This window comes from Dromiciops gliroides, chromosome 4 (assembly GCF_019393635.1).
Source record: "Dromiciops gliroides isolate mDroGli1 chromosome 4, mDroGli1.pri, whole genome shotgun sequence".
NCBI classification, from domain to species: domain Eukaryota; kingdom Metazoa; phylum Chordata; class Mammalia; order Microbiotheria; family Microbiotheriidae; genus Dromiciops; species Dromiciops gliroides.
Window position 1 is genome coordinate 167334190 of NC_057864.1, and position 25906 is coordinate 167360095.

The 25906-nt window shown below is 37.0% G+C and overlaps 1 protein-coding gene across 2 annotated transcripts in view; it reads right to left on the minus strand.

Annotated features, from left to right (window-relative positions):
* Positions 1-25906, minus strand: part of GDPD1 (glycerophosphodiester phosphodiesterase domain containing 1) — a 67331-nt gene that overhangs the window by 30314 nt on the left and 11111 nt on the right. For both annotated transcript variants that reach the window (XM_043964005.1, XM_043964004.1), the window contains exon 2: positions 9604-9646. In XM_043964005.1, coding sequence (XP_043819940.1) covers positions 9604-9646 — 43 coding nt within the window. The remainder of the gene's footprint in view (positions 1-9603; positions 9647-25906) is intronic.

A 25906-nucleotide genomic window follows, 5' to 3' on the forward strand; every position in this document is an offset into this window, starting at 1 on the left:
GAAGTGGTGATTACAAAAAGCTAGCAAAGCTTCATCATGAACAGATAATGCCAGATTTATCCTATTTTCTTTTTTAATAGGCTCAACTAGTATATCAGAGGAATGTTGGTTGTAATTTACCTATTTTTCAGTAAAGTATTTGATAAAATATCATATTATTCTTGTAGAAAAGATAGAAATGTACTAAAAGTTAATATAATTAGATGGGTTTAGAGTTGTTTGAATGGCCTAATTGATTGAACTTTTATCCCCATGACTACCATGTGATTTCATTTCTAACTACTAAGAAGATTCTTTTTTTTTTTTTAATATTCTGCTCAATACTTTTTTGGGGGGGGGCAGGGCAATGGGGGTTAAGTGACTTATCCAGGGTCACACAGCTAGTAAGTGTCAAGTGTCTGAGGCTGGATTTGAACTCAGGTACTCCTGAATCCAGGGTTGGTACTTTATCCACTGCGCCACCTAGCCGCCCCCAGAAGTTTCATTTTTAAGTAACTTGAATTTTACTCTACTCTTGTAAATTAATCCATATTACTTAGAGTTTAGTCTGAATTTAACCTCAAGTAAATCATCTATCACAGGGGTTCTTAACTTAATATTTTGATAACTGTGTCAATATAACTGGTTTCCTTTGTAATTCTATGCATTTTATTCTATACATTTAAAAATATCATTTTGATAAAGCTTTAACAGACTGCTGTCAAGGGGTCCATGACACAAAAATGATAAAGAAAATCTTTGACCTATCAACACTTTTTCATAAAAAAGAAAAATAAACTTAACCACCATCAAAAACAATCAAATAAGTATATAAAAGAAATAAATCACACAAAAAACTAAAATATGCAATCACACATTTGAACAACAGAAAATCAGGCAAATTAACAAAAAAATTTGCTGTCCTCATCTGAAGTGCAATTTCTTTCTACCTTGACACTTTTTGAAAATTATTCCCTACTATCAACCTACTATCTTTCTCATTAGCTCCCCTAAAAGATGTACAAATATTAGCTTATGATATTCATTCACTATTACTTTGAAAATTCCATTTCTGACTAAACAACAAAGGAATGCTGTTTGAGCACTTGAACCACTGCTAAAGAAGAATGTATTTTAGCTGAAACAACTCATTTCCTTGGGAAGCCCACTTGGTCACAGAGTTCCTAGTTCAAGTCATGGTTTTCTTTTCTCTTTTTTTTAAGCAGGGAAAAACATACAATTACTTATTTAGGATAAAATTTTGTTATGTTCCTTTCAAAATGTGGGTGTGGGTGAAACATGGGAATATGGAATGCTATTTATCCTACAGTATACAATATTGTATTTAGTGTCTGAATGATATAGTTTTCCAATTATCTTGTAAATTCCTAAAAATATATGATGATGGTGATGATGACAGCCCATATATTTGTGTTTTCCGTCCCCCACAGTACAGGACAGACACATTATAGTTATTCAAGAAAAGCTCATTGAATAAACCAATGAAAGCCAAGTTTTAGATCTCAAATTTTTAAGGTATACTCACAAAAAAGATAGGATTTACTGTCACCAATGTTTTATTAACCAACAGGAGTTTAAGACAGGAATTTAAGCATAAGGAAAACTGTTATTTTCTTTCTGTCTACAGATGGCTACTACTGAAAAATGAAGTCTGCTTATGAAACTCTAGAGACTGATGCATATATTTTTCTAGAAGATCTGTGCTGGAAGAGACCAGAGATATCAACAAATCCAATATTCTCATTTTACAGGCAAGGGAAGAAACTGAGGTATGCTTATACTTTAAAATTCATAGTGTTAGCTAATGAATGCCTAATTGAATTATAAATTCAGGGAAAGTATTAGTTTCTTATAATCACAGAAAATGGGGCAGCTAGCTAGGTGGCACAGAGAATAAATTGCTGGCCCTGGATTCAGGAGGACCTGGATTCAAATCTAGCTTCAGACAGTTGACACTTACTAGCTGTGTGACCCTGGGCAAGTCATTGCCCTGAAAATAAATAAACAAATACAGGAACAGAAAAATTAAAATCACACAAAATTCCCTCAAATATATAACACTTTTTTTAAAAAAAAGGTTCCAATACTTTAGAAAACTGACTATGAAGCAACCCTCTCTCTTTCTCGACCAAGGGGAGAGGGGGAGTATCTGTAGGTGTAGAACGAGTCATGATGTTATTACTACGTTGTCAATTATGCTCAATGTGTTCATTTGTATTGCCTGACTGTACCTTTGTGGTGCAAGGTGTATGTGTGTGGGGGGGGGGAGGGGGGGCGGGGATGGAAGGCAGTAGAGGAGGGGGTCAGAAGTCACTGGGAAGTAATAGCAAGGCTAAAAAAAGTCCACCAATTTTTAAAAAGGTTCCCACAAAGCAGAGATTATCCCTTTTTTTTGGTGTCATGGACCCATTTTGCAATCTGTTTAAGCCTATCAGCCTCTTCTCAAAATGTTTTAAAATGCATATGATACATCAGATTACAAAAGAAACCAATTATACTGAAATCCAGTTATCAACATATTAAGAAAACATTCACATGCCCTTGGTTAAGGACCCCTGCTAGAGATTTATTATTTACCAAAATGGCAGGTTATATGTGGTTCTTTTAAATCTAAATATGATAAATATATTAGGATCTTTATTGTATATAAACTTGCAGTGATATTTTATAAATGCAGCTACATTATTGTGAAGGAACAAAGTCAAATCAGCAGACTTAGTGTGTCTAGGACAGTTTGGGAAGCCAATATAAATTGAGAAGAATCACCAAATCTGACCCCTGTCACCTTCCTACCCATGTAATTTGGGGAATATTACTTAACCTTTCTGGGCCTCAGCTTTTTCAAATGCATATATTTAGTAACAAATACATTTAATATTTAATGAAATGTTTTAATATAAACATATATACCAGATATATGCTAAATCTATTATATATCTAATTTGTGAAGTTGACACTGCTAAAAATGAAACATTAGTATATTTAAGATATACTTTATCACTGTCCTTCATATTGTTTCAGAAATAGCAACAGTATGTGTCTATTCTACCTTAAGAAGCAGATATGTTCTAGCTAAGTTTCCACTGGGTTGTTGATAGAGAATGAGAAAAAAACTTTAGGGAAGCCAAAGGCAAGGGAAGAGCAGTTCCCTGGGGGGGGAAGAAAATCTCTAGTTCTGAACAAAGATGTATATAGTTTCTGAATGAAACTCTATTCAAATGTTATATTGTTACTTTATTAATCAAGTGTTCTCTAGAGGGTTACATAAAATAAACAGATCTATGGCTAGTATTGACTGAAAGCAAAAAACCATCTTCTATTGTTAATAACCTTGATTGTGTGCCAATGTGTAATCCTAGCTGTTAGAAATACAATTTGCTTCCTTCCTTCCTTCCTTCATGCTCAAAGTGAACTACTATAGGGACCAAGGAGCCCTGTGGGTATTCAGATATGATCACCTGCTCTGACAACCTGGTTTTTATTAGCTCTAATGTAACAGGATCCCTGTTACATGATTCCCCTACTTTCCACCTCCAAACTTAGTATGTGTAGGGATCTCTCCTCTTCAACTGCCCTCTGCTAACACCTGACTTTGCTCGTTGGCTCCCAATTGCTTTTTGGGGGGTGGGGGCAAGGTATGGGAGACTGAGTCCTTCTTTATCTTACCCAACCTGGAAGTGCATGGGCACTTCCCAATACTGAGCCCAATCCTTATAATCATGGAAGTTTTAACCAGAGCTCCCTCCCTCTCTCTCCCTCTCCCCACCTCCTGTTTCCATCTCTGTTTCTTCTTCTTTCTTTCTTTCTCTGTTCCATACTGTACCAGTTCACCCCGCCTTAGACAGTCTGGCTGTTCTCCACTCCTAGGAGTTCACAGTCTTTGTGTCAAATGTATTGGACACCCAGTGGGTCTTAGCCCTACTCCAGCTCAGTGCTTCTCTGGTTTCAGCCTCTTCAGCAGCAGGGATACCAGGCACACACTCCCACACCTAACCTCCACGAATTCATTAAAAAAAATTTTAATTAACCTAACTTTTAAGTATCCACAAAACCAATTAAGCATACTTTACACTTTACCACTTTGGCAGGTGAATGGGAAGAAAGACTGTTGAGGGGAGAGACTTGAAGTTGGAAAGTCAATTAGGAGATTAATGCAATAGTCCAGGTGAGAGGTGACAAAGGGGCCCTTATCTAGAGAGAAGGATGTAGAATCAACAAGATTTGGGGGGGCAGCAGTGGATAGAGCATCGACCCTGGAGACAGGAGGACCTGAGTTCAAATCCAGCCTCAGGGGGCAGCTAGGTGGTGCAGTGGGTAGAGCACCAGCCCTGGATTCAGGAGGACCTGAGTTCAAATCTGGCCTTGGACCCTTGATACTTACTAGTTGTGTGACCCTGGGCAAGTCATTTAACCCCAACTGCCTCACCAAAACAAACAAACGAAATTTGGCAACTGTTTTCCTTAGTGGAGAGAAGAGGCTGTTGACTCTGAGATTACAAATCTGGGTGTATAGATGATGACACATTCATGAGAACAGATAAAACTCCTGGAAGTGTTAAGTACCAAGTATCTATTTTCATCACTACTTAGACATATTTACATTTGACTCCAGGAACTCTAACATATAAAGTATCTATAAACACTTGATCAATGACTCTATCTCCTCTTGAACTTTCATTCATTCTTTGTGTGTATGTGTGTGTGTGGGGGGGGGGGGGAGGCAATTGGGGTTAAGTGACTTGCCCAGGGTCACACAGCTAGTAAGTGTCAAGTGTCTGAGGCCGGATTTGAACTCAGGTACTCCTGACTCCAGGGCCAGTGCTCTATCTACTGTGCCACCTAGCTGCCCCACTTTCATTCATCCTTACATATAGGCATATACACAATCACATATACACACACTTTTCTCATAGTTTAACCAATCAAACATTTATTCAGCACTGTGCTAAGTGTGTTGGGGATACAGTGACAAGACACTGAGAGTCTCTGCTTTTAAACAGCTTATAGAAGAGATCTGGGAGAAAGGCCACCCAAACAAGTATATACATAAGTATATACATAATGTAGACAAATTAATTACAAAGGAATTTTGAGAGGGCATGCTCTACAGCTTGGGGAATCAGTAATGGACTTTTCTGGCTCTGATTTTTGAAGAAAGAGCAGGAAGAGAAGAAGGAGGGAGTGCTAGCCAGGCACAAGGAGAGCCAGAAGCAGCACATGGGATGGTGTGTGAAGAAGAGCAAAGCAGTCAGGAAACCAGTAGAATGTACTAAGCAAGGGTGGCATGGTCAGACCTGTACTTTGGGAATGTACCTTTGTTAGCTCTAGAAAGGGTACATTGAAGAGAGGGAGATCTGAGGCAGGGGTGATCAATGAGAATGCCATTGCAATAATCCAGGTGAAGGGAAATAAGGTCCTGATCTAGTCATGAAAGCTATGTAAAAGAAGGATATAGAAACCATAAGACTCGGCTAGTGATTAGATTATGTGAGGAGACAAAGAGATTTGCTATGAGTTGTAACTAAGTGATGACATGTATACATAAGTGTATAAAACTCTCAAAAATAACACTATTATATGGATATTATATTTAGTATATGTTTATTTAGACAGCATATATATCAGCCACTACATAGACTACTGTTGGTCAGTCACCTATTATCATCCAGATTCTAAGCTCTCATAGGCTGATGATTATGCTGCACTTTAAAATTCAGATTACCCATCACCAAAACCCCAGCACCTTTCAATCAACAAATATTTATTACGCATCTACTATGTGAAAGACACTGCACCTGCTCAACCCCCCACCCCCATTCCTGATGACCTGATTGGCCAGATGAGTAGCATAGTAGACAGAGCATTGGGCTTGAAATCAGGAAGATTCATCTTACTAAGTTCAAATCTGGCCTCAGAAACTTATTTGCTGTATGACCCTGGATAAGTCACTTAGCCCATTTTGCCTCAGTTTTCTCATCTGTAAAATGATCTGGAGAAGGAAATGGCAAACCACTCTGTATCTTTGCCAAGAAAACCCCAAAATGGGGCCACTGAAAGTTGGACACAACTGAACAACAAAAATTCCTGATGAAAAGGAGGGGAGCTTACATCCTACTGGGAGAGGCAATATGTATATATAACAAGTTAATGCCTTGCACACAAGGATTCAAAATTTGATTGTTATTCAAAGGTAAACATTGCTTCTACCACCTTATTGTCCTGAAATAACATATAGTCATAGCATGAACTAATAATTCTTCAACTCTCTGTTATACTTTTACACAAATTATCTGGCTTCAAGATTACACCCACTCCCTGTAAAGTAGGTAATTATGCCCATTTTACATAAGAGGAAACAAGCTCATACAAGTTAAGCGATTTAGCCCAATATTACACAGCTAGTAAGTGGTGGAACTGGGGCTAGACCATTTCTTCTGACTCCTTTGGTCCAAGGAAAGGACTAGCTCTTCCCTGACCCAATTCACAGAAAAGTAGACAAAGAGTAAATTAAGCAGGAAGGCTGCTCACCTCCTCTCCTGATATCCTGATCATGTAAAGCTTTTAACTTCCAAGAGGGGAAAAATAATTATATAATACAGGGCCTGTAATTACAGAATCTAGGAGAAATATATGAAATATGCTAAGAAAAATTAAAACAAAACAAAATAGTGGTCAATAAAATGAAATTTGAGGCCAAGACCACTGAATCACAAGGCAAAAAAGATTAATACACAGAAAAACAAGGAAAAATTGAAATTTACGGCCATTTTATATAGAGAATTTTGAAGCCAGTAACTGACAATGCTTCAATTTTAAAAAATGTATCTTCAAAGTCATAAGGAACCTAAAATAGTAACTTCCTTCTTTTGAAATACTAGAAAGATTCAAAGAAAAATTAAGAAATCCAAAAAGCTATATTAAGATTTACGGAGAAGGCTATATATAAAATTATTTTTTATGCTTACTATTTGATTTGAATAACAGTACTGCTGAAGAAGAAAAATGTGTTCTTCTCAAGAAAATGTTCTGCTCCAGAAGTGCTATGTCTAGCAAGAAAAAAAAGCCCACCCAAATTAGATGCTTTTTGAAGACTGGGAAGAATTTCAAACGATAATTTTCAAAGACCAAACCCTAGTCCTTATAACATTTGTTATTTAAAAACCTTCTGTCTTTACAAATGCCTTCTTAACTGCAATGGTTTGGGTTTATATTTCATAGGGATCAGTTTTGGGTAAGAGCTTCAGAAAAATTAGTTTGTAAAAGACACTTTAACAACTTTCAAAGAAATGTCAAAAACAATCTGACACTTAAAATTTAGTCTACACACAAAGGTGCCACTTCTCATCCCTTCCAAGGATAATGAGAATTTAAATACGATAAAGGTTTTTGGGCCACAGACCATCTCATATGAATAAAGGGTTGCAATTTCACAATGATGAAATCACAAGACCTTGAAGTAAATAAATACTGTAAAAAGAGTAATTTAAAACTGTTTTTCAAAGTACAAAGACAAGGGGAAATTTTTCTAATTGCCTAATTTTATAGAAGGAACAGAGAATATAAAGTGTAGGAAAAAAATGTATTTTTCAGAGGAGCCTTGGAAAATAAAAAAGCAGAACCACTGGATCAAGTGAGAAAACAGACATAGAAATGGGGAAATAATTTGCAAGAAAAAAAGGCATTAAATAGGCCAGAGAGAACCAGAAATAAAATCCAGATTTCCTGATATCCCAACCCAATATATCTCCTTGTACAAATACACATATATTCAACAATTATGCAAGAAAAGATTATTCTTCATATAGCCAAATAATTTCCTTTCACAGAGTTTTTTAAATTTTCAATTCACTTTTAGTTTTTAAGGGAAAAGAAAACCTCATTAGATTAATATTAACCATTTAGTCACTTAAGACAAGGGAACAATATACTCAGACTTCATTTCAGTCTCCTTTCAGCTTCCCCTTTAAGTATTTAAAAACATATATACTATGCCATCTTTTCAAAGAAGATAATATTTAATGATAATTTTTAAATGAAGTTTTAAAAACAAGGGATAAAGAAGATCATAAGATATAAAATAACTACATGAAATTAAAAAGCTTTTGTGTGAGTAAAATCAAAGAGACAATTAAAAGAGAAATGGTTAAGAAAAATATTTGAATCAAATCAAATCACTGATAAGTCTAATATCCAAACTATGTAAGGAATTCACGGAATTGTATGAAACCCTAAATCAGCCATTCCCCAATAAAAATGATCAAAGGATATGAACAAATAGTTTTAAAAAAAAAAGGTATGCAAACTATAGAAGACCACATCAAAATATAATCCAAATCGGGGGCAGCTAGGTGGTGCTGTGGATAAAGCACCAGCCCTGAATTCAGGAGGACCCGAGTTCAAATCTGACCTCAGACACTTGACACTTACTAGCTGTGTGACCCTAAGCAAGTCACTTAACCCTCATTGCCCACAAAAATAAAAAAAGCATTTAGTCCTTTAAAAAAAAATACATATATTTGTATATATAAAATCCAAATCTCTCTCTCTCGATATATATATATATATATCCAAATCTCTAGTGTAAGAGAAGCGGAAGTTAAAACAACTCTTGAGATTTCATGCCATGAAAATTAGCAAAGATGAAAAACATTATAATGGTTGATATTCATGAGTTGTGGCAAGAAGGGCACATTGTGGCAGAGTTGTGAAGTATTAGAGCACTTTAGATTTCAAGATGGAGTTGAAGAAAAGTGATTAAATTGTCCATACCCTTTGACTCACCAAACTCAAGGAGGTCAAACATTAACAAAGTTCTAACACCAAAATATCTATAGTGGCAATCTTTGTGGTAACAAAGAACTAGAAACAAAGTGGCTGCTAATCAATTGGAGAATGGGGTAAAAAAACCAAACCACTATGGTATTTTAATATAATGAAATTTTTTTTTCAGTAACAAATAGTGGGCAGCTAGATGGCACAGTGGATAAAGCACCAACCCTGGATTCAGGAGGACCTGAGTTCAAATCTGGCCTCCAACACTTGACACTTACTAGCTGTGTGACTCTGGGCAAGTCACTTAACCCTCACTGCTCCACCAAAAAAATGCTCCTCAGTAACAAATAGTGAATATAAGGTCTTTAAAGAAACAGCAAGATTTCTATAAAATGATGTGGTATGAAATAAGGAGAAGAGAACGATTGTATACAATAACTAACAATTTAAAGATCACTGAAAGAAAGTTGAACTAAGGATTACTAAATAAAGTAATGGAAACACCAATGAAGGTTCTGGAGAAGACATGATGAAACACCTTCCTCTCAAAGAAGGGAAGGGGAGGACTACTGGGACAGAAAACCAATTATGTTGTATGGTCTTTGTATTAGGTATTTTTATTTAATTGTTTGTAACAATGGAGAGGTTAGTAGGGGGAGGGGCAAAATGACTGATATAAAGAAAGACAGGGCATCAATTAAAAAAAAATTTTAAGCAGTTTTATAAAAACAGGGATACTACTACCACTACATAGCTTGTTTTCTCAGTGAAGGCAATTCTCTGCCACTATAAAGGCATATCTAACATAGGAATATCTTTTTAAATACTTACTGCCGAAAGGCTGCCATTGTGTTCTCCAAGTTCTCTCCAGCACCTGTAGAAACATCAAACAAATGATCACCTATTCGTTTTCCTAATATAAAAGTGAGATTCTTGTCTGAATTGCTGTATTTTAAGAAGATAAATCTAACTTGTCTATGAACATCATATAGTCATCAGACTGCAACCTAACTCAAAACACACTCTTTGAAGAGGTTAATGTTTACCAAGCTTTGTTTCTTCAGCTGCCTTCAGGAGCAAGCAATCATTTTTAAATGGCCAAAGCAATACTGGCAGATAGAATAACTAAAATGCCCTCCAATGACCCAGTTACACATTCCTGCTTTCTTACAAAAGAAGGGATGACAAAGAAGATGGCTTACCACAGTATAATTTTAAAGAAACACCAAATGTTTAAATGGAATTAGTTTCTGTTAAGTACAGGTAATGGGGGGGGGGGGTTAGGGAGGAGGAAGTAGTCTAAAACTAAAGTGACTAGGTTCACAGATAATCCAGAAAATAGCCTCATACAATGGAAATTCATTAAAGTTAACAAAATGTATAAAAACTAAAAGATTAACAAAAATTCCAACTGTTAGGATATACATATGGGAAAACATTCTGGCAACATAATAGAAATACGGCACTAATTCCTCCCTAGCAAAGACAGCCTGGACACCTTGAAGAAAGTTGCATCGAATGATTTCATAGGTTATTGCTTCAAAGTACATTTACAAGTGCTTTAAGTGACCATTTTTAACTACTTGTTTTCTGTTGCTTGTTAGTTTAAAAAACAATTTAACAAATAACAATACAGCATTAAAATGCAAGTTTCAACTAATGTACTTGAAGTTAAGTTGTTCATGAAGACAAAATCAGAGCTATTCCAAAAGTGAATAGGATAGGAAATAGAGAATAGGATGAGGAAGGAAGATAATTTCAATCTGAGTCTTCCTCCAATAGACACCAGGAAAGATATATAAAATTAAATGAGAAATATCCCCTTTCTACATGGAATTCAATGTAGTATATTTAGAAATGACACATAAAATGTTTTTTCTTTATTTCTAACATTCATTTAAAAAAATTGTGACTTCCTATGCCCAAAGGGCTATGGGGCTGTGTATAACCTTTGACCCAGTAGTACCACTACTAGGTCTACATCCCAAAGAGATCATAGAAAAGGGAAAAGGACCCACATGTTCAAAAATATTTATAGCAGCTCTTTGTGGTGGCAAAGAACTAGAAATAGAAGGAATGCCCATCAACTGGGGAATGGCTGGACAAGTTGTGGTATATGAATGTAATGGAATACTATTGTGTTGTAAGAAATGATGAGCAGGAAGATTTCAGAAAAACCTGGACAGACTTGATGAACTTGATGAACTGATTCTGAGTGAAGTGAGCAGAACCAGGAGAACATTGTACACAGTAACAGCAACATTGTGTAAAGATCACCTGTGACAGACTTCGTTCTTCTCAGCATTGCAATGATTCATAAAATGCTCTCCACATCCAGAAAAAAAAAGAACACTGGAATCTGAATAAAGATTGAACGTACTCTTTCTACTTTTTTTTTGTTTTATTTTCTTTTTTGAGGTTTTTCTCTTTTATTCTGATTCTTCTTTCACAACATTGACTAATGAAGAAGTATGTTTAATGTAATTGTATAAATACAGCCTATATCAGATTGCCTTCTGTCTTGAGAAGGGGGAGGGAAATGAGGGAGGGAGAAAAATTTGGAACTCAAAATTTTACCTCAGACACTTATTAGCTGTGTGACCCATTTCTTTGGATACAAACCTAGTAGTGGAATTGCTGAGTCAAAGGGTACATACATAGTTTTATAGCCCTTTGGGGGCATAGTTCCAAATTGTTCTCCAGAATGATTAGACCAGTATATAACTCCATTAACAGTGCATTAGTATATCTACTTTTCCACATCCCCACCAACATTTATCATTTTCCTTTTCTGTCATGTTAGCCAATCTGGGGTTTTTTTGTTTTTTGTTTTTCAGGTTAGCCAATCTGACAGATATGAGGAGGTACCTCAGAGTTATTTTAATTTGCTTTTCTCTTTGGAGCTATGCCCGAGGGGCTATGGAACTGTGCATGCCCTTTGATCGAGTAGTGCCACTGATGGGTTTGTATCTCAAAGATATCCCCAAAAGATATTTATGGTGGCTCTTTTTGTGATGGCTAAGAATTGGAAATCAAAGGAATGCCTATCAATTGGGGAATGGATAAACAAACTGTGGTGTATGATGGTGATGGAGTATTGTTGTGCTATGGGAGATGACAAGCAGAATGACTTCGGAAAATCCTGGAAAGACATGTATGGAATGACATATAGTGAGGTGAGTGGAACCAGGAGAACATTGTGCACAAAGACATCAATATTGTTTAATGAAGAACTGTGAATGACTTGACTATTCTCAAGCAATGCGATGATCCAAGATGATCCCAAAGGGACTAATGATGAAGCATACTATCCACCTCCTTTTAATCAAGTTTTCTTGTCCAAAATGACAAATATGGTAATGTTTTACCATAATGTTTTATCATACATGTATCTGATTGCTTGCAGCCTCAGGGAGGGTAAAGGGGAGGGAGGAAAAGAGGGATAAAAATTGGAACCCAAAACTATAAATAAAATGGTTATTATTTTTTTAAAAAAGACGCTTCCTAATTCATCTGCACTGTCTGCCACCAGAGTGTTGTCTATATATGTGAGATTGTTGATATTTCCCTGGGCAACCTTAATTCCACCATTTGATTTATCCAGAGACTGGGGGGGCGAACCAAGATGGCAGAGGAAAGACATTTAAACACACAGAGCTCAATTACCCCAAAATAACATTTGATTCATCCAGCCTGGCATTTTGCATTATATACTCTGAATATAAGTTAAGTAAATATGGTGACAATATAAAAAAAATTTACATTTCTCTAATCAATAGTGATTTAGAGCATTTTTTCATGTGACTATTAATAGCTTTGATTTCTTCCAATGAAAACTGATTGTTTATATTCTTTGACCATTTATCAATGGCTCATTTTTATAAATTTGGTTTACTTCCCTAAATATTTGAGAAATGAGGCCTTTATTAGAGAAACTTATTAAAAATTCATTCCCCCGAAATAAAATTTTTTTAAAAATTGATTCCCCGTTTCCTGCTTTCCTTCTAATTTTGGCTTTATCAGTTTTGTTTGTGCAAAACCTTTTTAATTTAATGTATTCAAAATTACCCATTTTACTTCCTGTGATCCTCTTTAGCTCATTTGGTCATGAACTCTTCCATTATCTGCAGATCAAATAGGTAAATATTTTTCCATGTCCCCCAGTTTATTTATGATATCACCCTTTTTATCTAAATCATTTACCCACTTTAACTTTACTTTGGTAAATAGTGTGAAATGTTGATCCATGAGAAGTTTCTGACAAACTTTCCAATTTTCCCAACAATTTTTGTCAAATGGTGAATTCATGCCCCAAAAGGTAAACCTTAGTATCAATTACTAGCTATAATAATTCCTTCTTGTGTATTGTGTACCTACTCTATTCTACTGATCCACCACTCTGCTTCTTAGCCAGTACCAGATTGTTTTGATGATCGCCACTTCTGTACTATAGTTTGTATACTTTTTTTTTTAGTGAGGCAATTGGGGTTAAGTGACTTGCCCAGGGTCACACAGCTAGTAAGTGTTAAGTGTCTGAGGCCGGATTTGAACTCAGGTACTCCTGACTCCAGGGCCGGTGCTCTATCCACTGCGCCACCTAGCTGCCCCTGTAATATAGTTTGAAACCTGATATTGCTAAACTACTGTCCTTCATATTTTTTAATTGATTCCCTTTATATTTTTTATTTTTGTTCTTTCAGATGAATTTTGTTTTGTGTGTGTATGTGGTTTTTTTTTTAGCTCATACACACTAACTATAATACAAAATTATATCTATTTGCATTGTATGCTCTCTAGGGATAGATACTATGTGATTTTTTCATCTTCCTACTTCCCAATACCTAACACAATGCCTTACACATAGTAGGCTATTTAACATATATTTGTTCTCTAGTTGAGTTTACCAGAATCAGAAGAAGCTAAGGGTGGGTAGTAAGGTTAAGATCAACTTGGATATAAGTTGGGGAATATCAAGAGAGAGGCTTATTCTAGCAAGGCTTTAAAGGATGGGTAAATTTCCATTATGTAGATATGAAGGAAGACAAGAGGTCATTACTGGTATAAGAAATAACCACAGAGGAAGAACATGTGAGAACAGCAAGTCTATTTTGGCTGAACTAGAGCACAAGTTCTAGTATAGGACTCTAATATCTCTCCTTCCTTTTGTAGATTATCATTTGTTATATTGTTTAAATCTAACTTTATGCGACTAGAGATTATTTGAACCCAGAATATTAGCCTGGAATGGCAGAGATACTAAGAATTTTAGGTTATCCCAGGTCCTGGATACACCCAAAACATTCTTCTTTTGGGCCCCCCTCACCCAAGTCTTGTTTGGGGTCCACCCAAGCTTATGTTTTGGATTCCTTTGTGTTCTGCCTTAACCCAAATTTTATTCTTTTTTAATTTTTTTATTGCTGTTTGTATTTTTTTTAATAAAAGTATTTTATTATTTTCCAGTTACATGTAGAGATAGTTTTCCCTTCTTTTTTTGTTGTTGTTGTTTACTTTTTTTTTGGTGGGCCAATGGGGGTTAAGTGACTTTCCCAGGGTCACACAGCTGGTAATTGTCAAGTGTCTGAGGCCGAATTTGAACTCAGGTCCTCCTGAAACCAGGGCCAGTGCTTTATCCACTGAGCCACCTAGCTGCCCCTCGGGATAGTTTTCAACATTTGTTTTTATAAGATTTCCAATTTCCAATTTTTCTCCCTCCCTTTCCTCCCCCCCTCCCCAACAGCAGGTAATCTGATATAGGTTATATATATATATATATATATATATATATATATATCAGCAGGTAATCTGATATAGGTTATATATATATATATATATAAAACATTAAACATATTTCTGTATTAGTCATGTTATAAGAGAAGAATCAGGGCAAAAAGGAAAAACCTCAAAAAAGAAAAACAATAGCACCAAAAAAAAAAAAAAAAGAAATAGGATGGTTCAATCAGCATCCATATTCCACAGTTCTTCTTTTTTTCCCCTGGATTTGGAGAGCCTTTTCCATCATGGGTCCTTTGGAACTTTCTTATACCACTGTTTTGGTGAGAAGAATCTAGTCTATCACAGTTGATCAACACATAATGTTGATGATATTGTGTACAATGTTCTTCTGGTTCTGCTCATCTCATAATCCAAATTTTATTTAATGTTTATGCTTACTAGTATCTATCTCAATCTATCTTTCTTCTAAATTGTCCTCTCTGCAGTGTGTGGGCACATAATAGAAATCTCCCAAAGCCTAGATGAGAGGTAGTACATCTTCTTTCTTGCTCTCTCCTCTACCAAACAACCTAATAAATTTCTTTCTAAAGCTCTTTCAGATTTTTGGCTTTGTTCTCACTAATGACTTCCCACATACACACACACTTTGATATATTTTTATTTATATAATTAAATATTTCCCAATTACATATTAAAAAACAAACCTTGACATTCATTTTTTAAAAATTTGAGTTCCAAATTCTCTCCCTCCCTCCCACACCTTGAGAAGGCAAACAGTATAATATTAATTATACGTGAAGTCATACAAAATATATTTCCATATTAGCCAAATTGCAAAGAAACACACACAAAAAGCAAGAAATATAAGTGAAGAAAATGTTTCAATCTGTACACAAGAGTTCATAAGGCAAATGGCTTTTTCTTGATTGACCAAAATCCTTGCAAAAGCTGTCTACACACTATCCTTCTACTTCTCATCTCACTCTCTGCTCAACACTTTATAGTCTGGCTTGCAACCTCATCACTCTCTCCAAAAATTCCCAATGATTTCTTAATTGCCAAATCTATTTTTTTTTAATGTCTTCACCCTCCTCTTCCTTTCTAATACAGTTGATTGACCATCCTCACCCATGGGATTCTCTCTTCTCTTGATTTTTGTGATAACATTTGTTATTCATCTCTTTGCTCCTCAGTCTTCTTTGTTTGCTCATCATTCGGTTACATTTCAAAGCTGTGGTTTTCTCAAAGTTCTGTCCTAGGCCCTTTCTCTTCTCTTTTCCCTTGATATTCCCTCTTAATCTCAGCAGTTCCAAAGGGTTTGACTTGTCTTTAAGCAGATGACTCACATCTCCTGTCCTACAACACCAATTACTTGTTGGACATTTCAAATTGGATGGCCTTATTGTCTATCTCAAACTCAACGTGTCTAAAATTGAACTTAATATCTTTTCCTCAAACTCAACCCTCTTCCAAACTTCTCTAGTTCTGGAAAAGGCATCCTGGAAGCCTCCCAAGTTCACAACCTTAACAACCTTGACTCTTCATTCTTCCTGAACCCCACCATAGCCAATCAGTGGCCAAATTTCCTGTTTCTACCTTCATAGCATCCTCCCATCTGACCCCTTTTCTCTATTTATACAGCTACTACCTTAGTTCAGGCCCTTATCACCTCTAACTTAGATTTCTACACCAGCTTATCTCTATCCTTCCAGCCTCACTGAATAGTACTTCTACACTCCAAGATTCAGCTAAACTGACCTTCTCCCTGTGCTCTTTACAGGACGCTCCACCTGCATCCCACATGCCTGGAAGGTACTACTCCCTACTCGCCTCTGCCTCTAGAATCTCTCTTCTAAGATGCAACACAAATACAATCTTCTGCATGAAGCCTTAAACCCTCATACCCTGAAATACTGATGCTCTTCCCTCCCAATCTGCCTTGTAGTTAACCTCTTTGTACATACTTATTGCTAAGTTTATTCACTTTATATTTATACTGAATATATTTATATACATACTTATCTCTCCCATTAGAACATAAGCTCCATTCTTTGTATTCTTATTCCTGCATGGAGCACAATGCTTGGCACATAGCAGAAGCTTAATATATACTTGTTCACGGATTCACATTTTAGATGTTCTAAAAATAAGAGTCCTCTTGTTTGGTGATTTTTCAAAAAGTCTTCTTGAGTTTTGCCATTTGTCAAAATGTAATAAAATCATAAATATTAAAAAAAACAACTAAAGAATAGGAAAGAAAAGAACACTAAGATATTTACTACTAAAACAATACTGCTATCAGTGACTGGCTACAATGCTAAATGCCCTATAAAACCAGGGTGATAATACTATCATATAGGTTGGCTTTGAAAAAAACACTCGGTATACTTTAAACTGTAAAAGCATAAGTTATTACTATCTCTATTAGATGCTAATAAGATCCTTGAAGGTAAGGACTGTTGCTGATGCTAAATAAATTTCTCCTGAATAGTTTTAAAATCTCATTTAGCCCCACATATTGTAGTTGGTAGAATCTCTCAATAAAATTTCATTTCTACTACTTTTTCTGATAAAAAAGATCCAACTTCTCCAACTCTTGTTCCATCATCCCTTGCCCCGTGTTCTAATTACTTATTACAACCACCTATAAAGATGCCACTTGACCAGGATGCACTGGTATCAGTTCAATTCAAAAAAATTTCTTCATCAGAATTGGTTCCTCTTATCTCAACTGCCCCATTTCAATCATTGCTACCATTATTTCTCCAATTTTCCAGCCTAGAAACCCTGCAGTTGCCTTAGATTCTAAAGTTAAAACACACACCAATTAAGTACCTACCTACTAAGTAATGTATATTATACTAGGCAACAAGGATAAAAAAGATTTAGGGGAAACAGATGCCTATGTCCTCAAGAGCTAATTTTTTTTTTTTTGCGGGGCAATGGGGGTTAAGCGACTTGCCCAGGGTCACACAGCCAGTAAGTGTCAAGTGTCTGAGGCCGGATTTGAACTCAGGTACTCCTGAATCTAGGGCCGGTGCTCTATCCACTGTGCCACCTAGCTGGCCCAAGAGCTAAAATTTTAAGGTGGGGTGACAACTACAAATCAAGTTATACTGGGTGTCCCAAAAGACTTAGTCCAATTTTAAGCTTTAATAGCTTAAGTATTAGAAGTTTAGAATCATAATGTACAGAAGAGATAGATCATTTAACTAGCTTGTGTACCTTGGGGGGGAGATGGGATAGTCCCTTTCATGGGCCTGAAAGGGAAGGATTTAAACAGACAAAAAACTGGGGAGAAAGCATAGTGTTCATTGAGGTATAGAGAAGAGTGAGTACCAGAAGAGTTTAACTAAAAGTGTGTGAAGAAGAGTCCTATGTACTAACACTAGGGCCAAACTATAGAGAATCTCAAATGATAGCCTAAGGAGTATGTATGCTATTCAGTAAGGAATAGGGAGACTCTAAACAATTTTAGAGGGGCAGTGTTATAATTAGACCCTATGCTTTAGGAACAGTTTAGAAGGGTGTGAAAGAGACTGGAGGCAGGGAAAACAGTGAGGAAATAGATTATGGCTGGAAAGAGAGTAGAAGATGAGATAGTATAGAGGTAGAATCTAAAGGATTTAGCCATTGATTAGATTAGGAAGGAAAATCAAAGATGACTATGTTTTGTTTTGTTTTGAATTTATTTTTAGTAGTCTCAATCAGTCAAGATGTACCTTCTCCCCCACCCTGAGTTGAGATCATGAGAAAAACACAACTCGTTACGAATATATACTCAATCAAAACAAATCGCTACATTGGCCATGTCCAATTTTGCATTCTGAGTCCTTTACCTCTGTCAGCACTTTAATATTCCATTCAAATTTATAATGTAAAGTGTTCATCTTATGTCTATTTTATGCCCCCTTCCCCACTTCCATTCTTTGCCACTTCAAAAGGATTAAATTTTTTTGTACATCCTTAGTGTTTGTTTTGCTTAGGACCAATCCCTCCCTTAATATGTCCTCTCTCTAATTCTCCCTCCCTCTTTTTCCCCTTTCCCCATTTTTCTGTTGAATGAAATGTTTCTGTACACACAAATGTAACTATAAACACAAACTCTATGTCTCTGTGTGTTTATTCTCTTTTGATCAGTTCTGATGAGAATGAGGTTTAAGTGTCAGCTGCTTCCACCATTTCCTCTTCTTTGTATAGACTTCTAACTTGTGCATCATCACTGTGTGAGGCAATTTCCCCTAACTTTTCTTTCCCTGCTTCCTCACTCCACAGTGTATTTCTCCTCCCCTTCTTTGCACTCTTTTCTTTTTTGTTTGTTTGTTTGTTTGTTTGTTTTTGTGGGGCAATGGGGGTTAAGTGACTTGCCCAGGGTCACACAGCTAGTAAGTGTCTGAGGCCGGATTTGAACACAGGTACTCCTGAATCCAGGGCCGGTGCTTTATCCACTGCGCCACCTAGTTGCCCCGAACTCTTTTCTTAAGATCAAGACATTGTCTAATTGGACTTCCTCTTTGAACCCTAAGGACGGTAGGGTTCAGTGAGGGACACACTTATCTCCCCATATTTGAATGTAAGCAGTTTATCCATATTTAATCATTTATCATTGTTTATTCATGTATACCTTTTTGTGATTCTCTTCACTTCTCTATTTGAGCTTCAGTTCCTCCAAAGCTCTGGTCTTATCATCAAAAATGCTTAGAAGTCCTCTATTTCATTAAAGATCCATTTCCCCCCTGTAATATGATATTCAGATTTGCTATGTAAGTTTTTCTTGACTGTAAGCCTAAAAAGCTGTGTGTTTTATCTGTCTGTGTGTTCATGGAGATATATCTAAAAAACTTGTGTGTGTGTGTGTGTGTGTGTGTGTGTGTATTGTGATGTTTAAAATCTAAATTGTGGTCACCTTAAATCAGAAGCTTCAGCACCAGTCTTTGGGCATTAAACATTTATTAAAGCATACAGGCATTCACATGGAGTTCAGAAAGTTAAGAAAAGACCTATCTAGCCTAGAGTTCCAGCCTGGTTGGGTTCTTCCTCAAGTCCTCCACCATGAGCCTGCTTTAATCAGGAACCCTCCAGCAAGCTGATAATGGAAGCTTTAAATCATGCAATGAAAAATCTAATGGTCCCGCCTGGACCATAGCTCCTGCCTCATGGAGTTCACATAGCCTAGTTTGTAATTCCTGTATATAGGAGGCAACAGAAGTATCGCCTCCCACCAGTGATGTATAAACTGGGGATTACCATAAAAGAACTTGAGCAATATAGCCCATGCAGTATGCCAGGCTTAAAATAGATGGATGGGATATATGTCCATGCCACCTAACATACTGGAGGAAACTGAGTCAGGCTAATCAGCAGTCAATCACTCTCACTTGATTCAATCAGTCTAGATTAATCTCCAGGTGGGTCTTTGAGTATCTGCTAAATCCCATTATTTCATCTGTGTGTGTGTGTGTGTGTGTGTGTGTGTGTGTGTGTCCATCCTTTTCTCCTTTGCTTTCTGGAATATCATATCCCAAGCTCTCTCTGCTCCTTTATAGTTTGGTGGTTGCTAAATCATGTGTGATCCTGTGACTCATCAGTACCTGAATTCTTTCTTTCTGGCTACCTGAAGTGTTTTGTTTTGGTTTTTTTTGCAGTGCAATGAGGGTTAAGTGACTTGCCCAGGGTCACGCAGCTAGTAAGTGTCTGAGGTCAAATTTGAACTCAGGTCCTCCTGAATCCAGGGCTGATGCTTTATCCACTCTGCCACCTAGCTGCCCCTGCCTGCATTTTAATTTGTCCTGGAAGCTCTGGATTTTGGTGATCTTCCTGGGAGTTTTCATTCTGGAGTTTTTCAGGATGCAATTGGTAAATTCTTTCTATTTCTACTTTGTGCTCTGGTTCTAAGAGATCTGGGCTGGGTTTTTTTTAATATTTCTTGAAACAGGATGTCTAATGAGCTTTTTTGGACCTGATGTTCAGACAGTCCAAAGATTCTCAAGTTTTTTTCTCCTTGATCTGTTTTCCTGGTCACTTGTTTTTGCTATGAGACACAAACATTTTCTTCCTCAGTCTTTTGACTTTGTTCTAATATTTCTTGTTGCCTCATGAAGTCAGTAGATTTTGTTCAGTCCAATCAAATTTTCAGGGAGTTTGTTGCTTGGGCAAGGTTTTATACCTCTTGTGCCAAGTTGTAAATTCCCTTTCCAATTCTTTCTTCTCGTTTCTTTCCAGTTTTTTCAAGCACTCTCATTCCACTTATAAAAATATTTTTTTATTCTTTTTTTTCCCCTTAACTCCTGCTTCATATCTCTTCCAGGAAGTCTAGATAGTTTGTGTCCAAGCTGTGTTGTTTGTTTTTTTTTTCCCTGAGGCACTGCTGTTAGGTGGAGTCATTATCTTCTGTGGTTGTCTTGAGAATCCCACCACCATGATAACTCATTATGGTGGGGTTCTTTTTTTATCTGCTTATTCTTCCAAGCCTACTTCCTGACTTTGGGCCCAATAACTATATTAATAGCTAACATGTATATAGTAATAGGAACTGTGCTAAGCACTTTTCTGGAGAGAAGGTCTGGGTTGTTCCTATTGCTGCTTTCTTGCAATATTAAGTATTGTATTATTTCAGGATCCCAGGGATTTGCAAGCATTCAGTGCATCCCCATGATGAAGGGCAAAGTCTGATTGCTATCCCCCTAGTCTGAACTGTGCAAATTCGTGACCTGGGTTTAGATCTGAGCAATAGGAGACTATTGCTGGATTCCATCCCTACAAGCCATCTGGAAAGCTTTGTTGGTTCCAAGTGGCAGAAATGTAGGCTCCCCTTTTGTCTGGGTTTCTTGCCTTGGTTATTCCTCTGTAGGCTGGGAGTAAGAACCTGTTCTGAGCTTGGGGTCTAGAGCCACATCGCTGCTGCAACTGGCTTCTGAACTTCTTCTTTGTTCAGTATACCACCCAGGGCCTGCCAACTTGGGAAAGGCAACCTGCTACTTCAAGCTGACCCCTTCTTACTCCTCTCTGGATCTGAAACCAGGAATTATATAGCAGGCAACAAAGGTGTCAGGTGGAATCTATCCCCACAGTAGTGCCCCGGTGTGGGTCTAGAGGGATTCCAAGATACATCTTAGACCCCCTTTTGTGCTAGTGAGCTGCTTCTCTCTGAGTGCAAGAGTGCTCCTGCCCTGACCCCATCCCCAGTGTCTGCAGAACTCTGTATCCCTATGCTGACCATGTCTGGACAAAGAATTCACTGTGTCTTTTTCTCGATTTCTCCATCAGAATTCAGTATGGTACACTTTATATATCTGTTTGGAGGAGTTGTATCCTAGAGTTCAGCTGTACTGCTCCCTACTCTGGCATGTTGGCTCTACTTCCCCATGATTGAAGTCTCAAGCCCAGGTGACTGGGAGAATGGTGGTTCCATCAATAGATACAGGAAAAACTGGCAAGAGGTTAAAATGCTAAATCCTGTTTGAGACATAAGGTGAAGCTTTCCAGAGAATGTTTCGAATTGCTACGTTAGAGCCCAAGGGAGATTTTAGAACTGGAGATAATACTAAAATTGTGTAGGCCTCAGCCTAAAGGTAATAGTTGAAACAATGGGGAGTAGATAAATAAGGTAGACAGTGGAAAGAATGTAGAAAGAAAAGAAGGTTGAAGACAGAAAGAGCCCTGAGAGAAAATTATATATAGGGCACTGTAAGAGAAAACACAGTGAAATCAAAGACAATAAGCATTTATTAACCACCTATTATACGCAGGGTACTGAGTTAAGCAGTGGGAAATACAAATGCAAAAGCAGTCCACGGGGGAAAGGGACCCACATGTACAAAAATATTTATAGCTGCTCTTTACGTGGTAGCAAGGAATTGGAAGTTGAGGGGGTGCCCATCAATTGGGGAATGGCTGGACAAGTTGTGGTATATGAATACAATGGAATACTATTGTGCTGTAAGAAATGATGAGCAGGAAGAGTTCAGAGAAACCTGGAGGGTCTTACTTGAGCTGATGATGAGTGAGATGAGCAGAACCAGAAGAACATTGTACACAGTATCATCAACATTGAGTGTTGACCTACTGTGATGGACTATATTCTTCTCACCAATGCAATGGTACAGAAGAGTTCCAGGGAACTCATGATAGAAGAGGATCTCCAAATCCAAGAAAAAAAAAGAAAGAAAGAACTGTGGAGTATAGATGCTGATTGAACCATATTATTTCTTTTGTTTTGGGTGCTGTTGTTTTTTTTTCTATTTTGAGGTTTTGCATCACTGCTCTGATTTTTTCTCTTGTAACAGGATTAATGCAGAAATAGTATTAATGTTATTATGTGTATATATATGTGTGTGTATATATCTATATCTATATCTATATGTATAGAGATATATAGATATAACCTATATCAGATTACCTGCTGTCTAGGGGAGGGGGGAGGGAGGGGAGGGAGGGAGAAAAATCTGAAATTGTAAAGCTTGTATAAACAAAAGTTGAGAACTATCTTTACATGTAACGGAAAAAATAAAATACCTTATACATTAAAAAAAGAAAATAAATAAATAAATAAAAAGTAAAAAAAAAAAAAAGCAGTCCACAACCCTGAGGAATTTACAGTCTAATAGGAGGAGACAACAGGCAAATAACTATGTACAAACAAAAGTAACCAGGATAAATTGGGAAAGCAGAATCAGGAAAGGTTTCTTGCAGGGATTTTAGCTGTGACTCAAATGAAGCCACAATTCAGAGATGAAGAGAGAGTGAGTGAGTTTAGGCATAAGGATGAGTTAGTGAAAATACACAGAATTGGGAGGTGGTACAGTAGAGAGGTCAATATCAGAGTAAACAGAAGGGAGTAATGTGTAAGAAGACTAGATCCTGGAAGTAGTAAGAAGCCAATGGAGTTTACTGAATAGGTGAGTGACATAGGCAGACCTGTGTTGTAGGAAGATCACTTTGACAGCTGAGTGTAGGGAGGCCAGTAAATGGGTTATTTTTTTATTATAAAAGTATTTTATTATTTTCCAGTTACATGTAAAGATAGTTTTCAACATGTTTTCATAAGATTTTTAGTTCCAAATTTTTTCTCTCCTTCCCTCCCCCCTCCTCAAGACAGGAAGCAATCTGATATAGATTAAATATGTATAAGCCCATTAAACATATTTCTTCATTAGTTAAGTTGTGAAAGAAGATCAGAACAAAAAGGAAAAACCTCAAAAAAGAAAATAAAAACAACCAAAAAGTACAAACAGTATGGTTCAATCTATATTCAGAATCCACAGGTTTTTTTCTGAATGTGGAGAACATTTTCCATCATGAGTTGTTTGGAATTGTCTTGGATCATTGCACTGCTGAGAAGAGCCAAGTCTATCATAGCTGATCATCATACAATGTTGCTGTTACTATGTATAATGTTCTCCCGGTTCTGCTCACTTTACTCAGCATCAGTCCATTTAAGTCTTTACGGGTTTTTCTGAAGTCTGCCTGCTCATTATTTCCAATAAATGGGTTATTGCAATAATCTGCGCATGAAGTGATGAGGGCCTATAATAAGATGGTGGCAGTGTCAGAGGAGCAAAAATACAGAAGATATTGGGGGGGGGGGAAATAAAAGACTGAGGATAATACCTAAGGTACAAGGCTAGTTGACTGGGAAGATAATGATGCCTTTAACAGTAGTAGGAAAGTTAGGAAAAGGACAGGGTTTTGGAGAAATGATAATGAGTTGTTTTGGACATGCTGAGTTTAAGATGTGTGGAAAATTCAGTATGAGATGTCCAATAAATAGGCAGTAGGAGATGCCTCTCTCATTTTAATAGATGAGGAAGGGAGAGAAGGAAGTAAAGGGAGACAGGTGGGCGGGAGGGGGAGAGGAAAAAAGAGTAAAAGTACAGTTAAAAAAAGTAAAGGAAGAGAGACAAAGAAAGAGGAGGGAGAAAAAGGCAGGGAAGGGAAGAGAGAAAAAGAGAGAAGGACTGGGCAGAGAAGGGTAGAGTTTGGGGCTTAAGAGGATAGATAGATAAGGTTTAAATAGTTACAATGGATAAATGTGGTAGGGGAAACTAGGTGATAAATTGGACCTGGAGTTAGGAAGACCTAGATTCAAATCTAACCTCAGACACCTACTAGATGTGTGACCCTGGGCAAGACACTTAACTTTACCTCAGTTTCCTCATTTGTAAAATGAAGATAATAAATAATAGCACCTACCTCCCAGGGTTGTTAGGATCAAATGAGATGATAATCATAAAGTGCTTAGCATAAGTTTCTGGCACATAGTAAGTGCTATATAAATGCAAGCTCTCTTCTCATTCTCTCTCCATACATGGATGTGTCTATGTAATGTGTGTGAATAAAATATATATGCACACATGTGCAAATATATATTTATGTCGGGGCAGCCAGGTGGCATAGTGGATAGAGCACCAGCCCTGGAGTCAGGAGTACCTGAGTTCAAATCCTGCCTCAGACACTTAACACTTACTAGCTGTGTGACCCTGGGCAAGTCACTTAATCCCAATTGCCTCACAAAAAAAAAATTTTTTAATATATATATATATATATATATTTATGTAAACAAGAGATGGGGGAATAAAAAATGGTTGCACTGCTTAATTGATGTTAGAAAGCAGTAGTGGATACTGTTCAGGGGATTTAATGATTTCCACCTGTGCTTGATGACTCCCAAGTAGTTGCAAAGAAGGTAGGTTGTATGGGTTACCCAGGTTTCAGGATTAGCAGAACAAAAAAGATAGAAGGGGAAAGGAAGAGGTAATCAAGTGTGGAGGAAACTGCAGAAGGAAATGGCTATCTAGGCAAGGAGGAAAGTAATGGTAGAAAAAAGAGTGGCTGAAAAAAATTAAAGGAGGGATTGACTAGGAAAAAAAGAAAGGGATCAAAGAGAAGTCAAGTTAAAATCTAGGAAGTGGGAATTTAACAGTGTTATAGAGAAACAATTTGATCGATGTGATCTATTTCTTCTTCCAAAATGTCTCTTGGATTTAATCCTTGGTTCCCATTCATACTGCCATTACTCAATTCCATGTGTTCATCACCTCAAATACACATTACAACAGCCTTGTGGCTGGTCTCCTTGACTCTGGGCTCTCCCTGCCAGAATTTGTGGTTGTTTTTCAATCATTTTCCAGTCATGCGCAACTCTTTATGACCCCACTTTCTTCTCCAACTCATTTTACAGATGAGGAAACTGAGGCAAACCGAGTTAAGTGATTTGCCCAGGTTACACAGCTACTAAGTGTCTGATATCATATTTGAATTCAGAAAGATGAGTCTTCCTAACTTCCTGAAGTTTTCTGGGGTACATCAAAGAACCTTCTCCTTGAGAAACTAAACCAAAGGACAGACACACCTAAAGAGATAAGTGGAACTGGATCAGGACTGAGCTAGCTCCAGGACCATC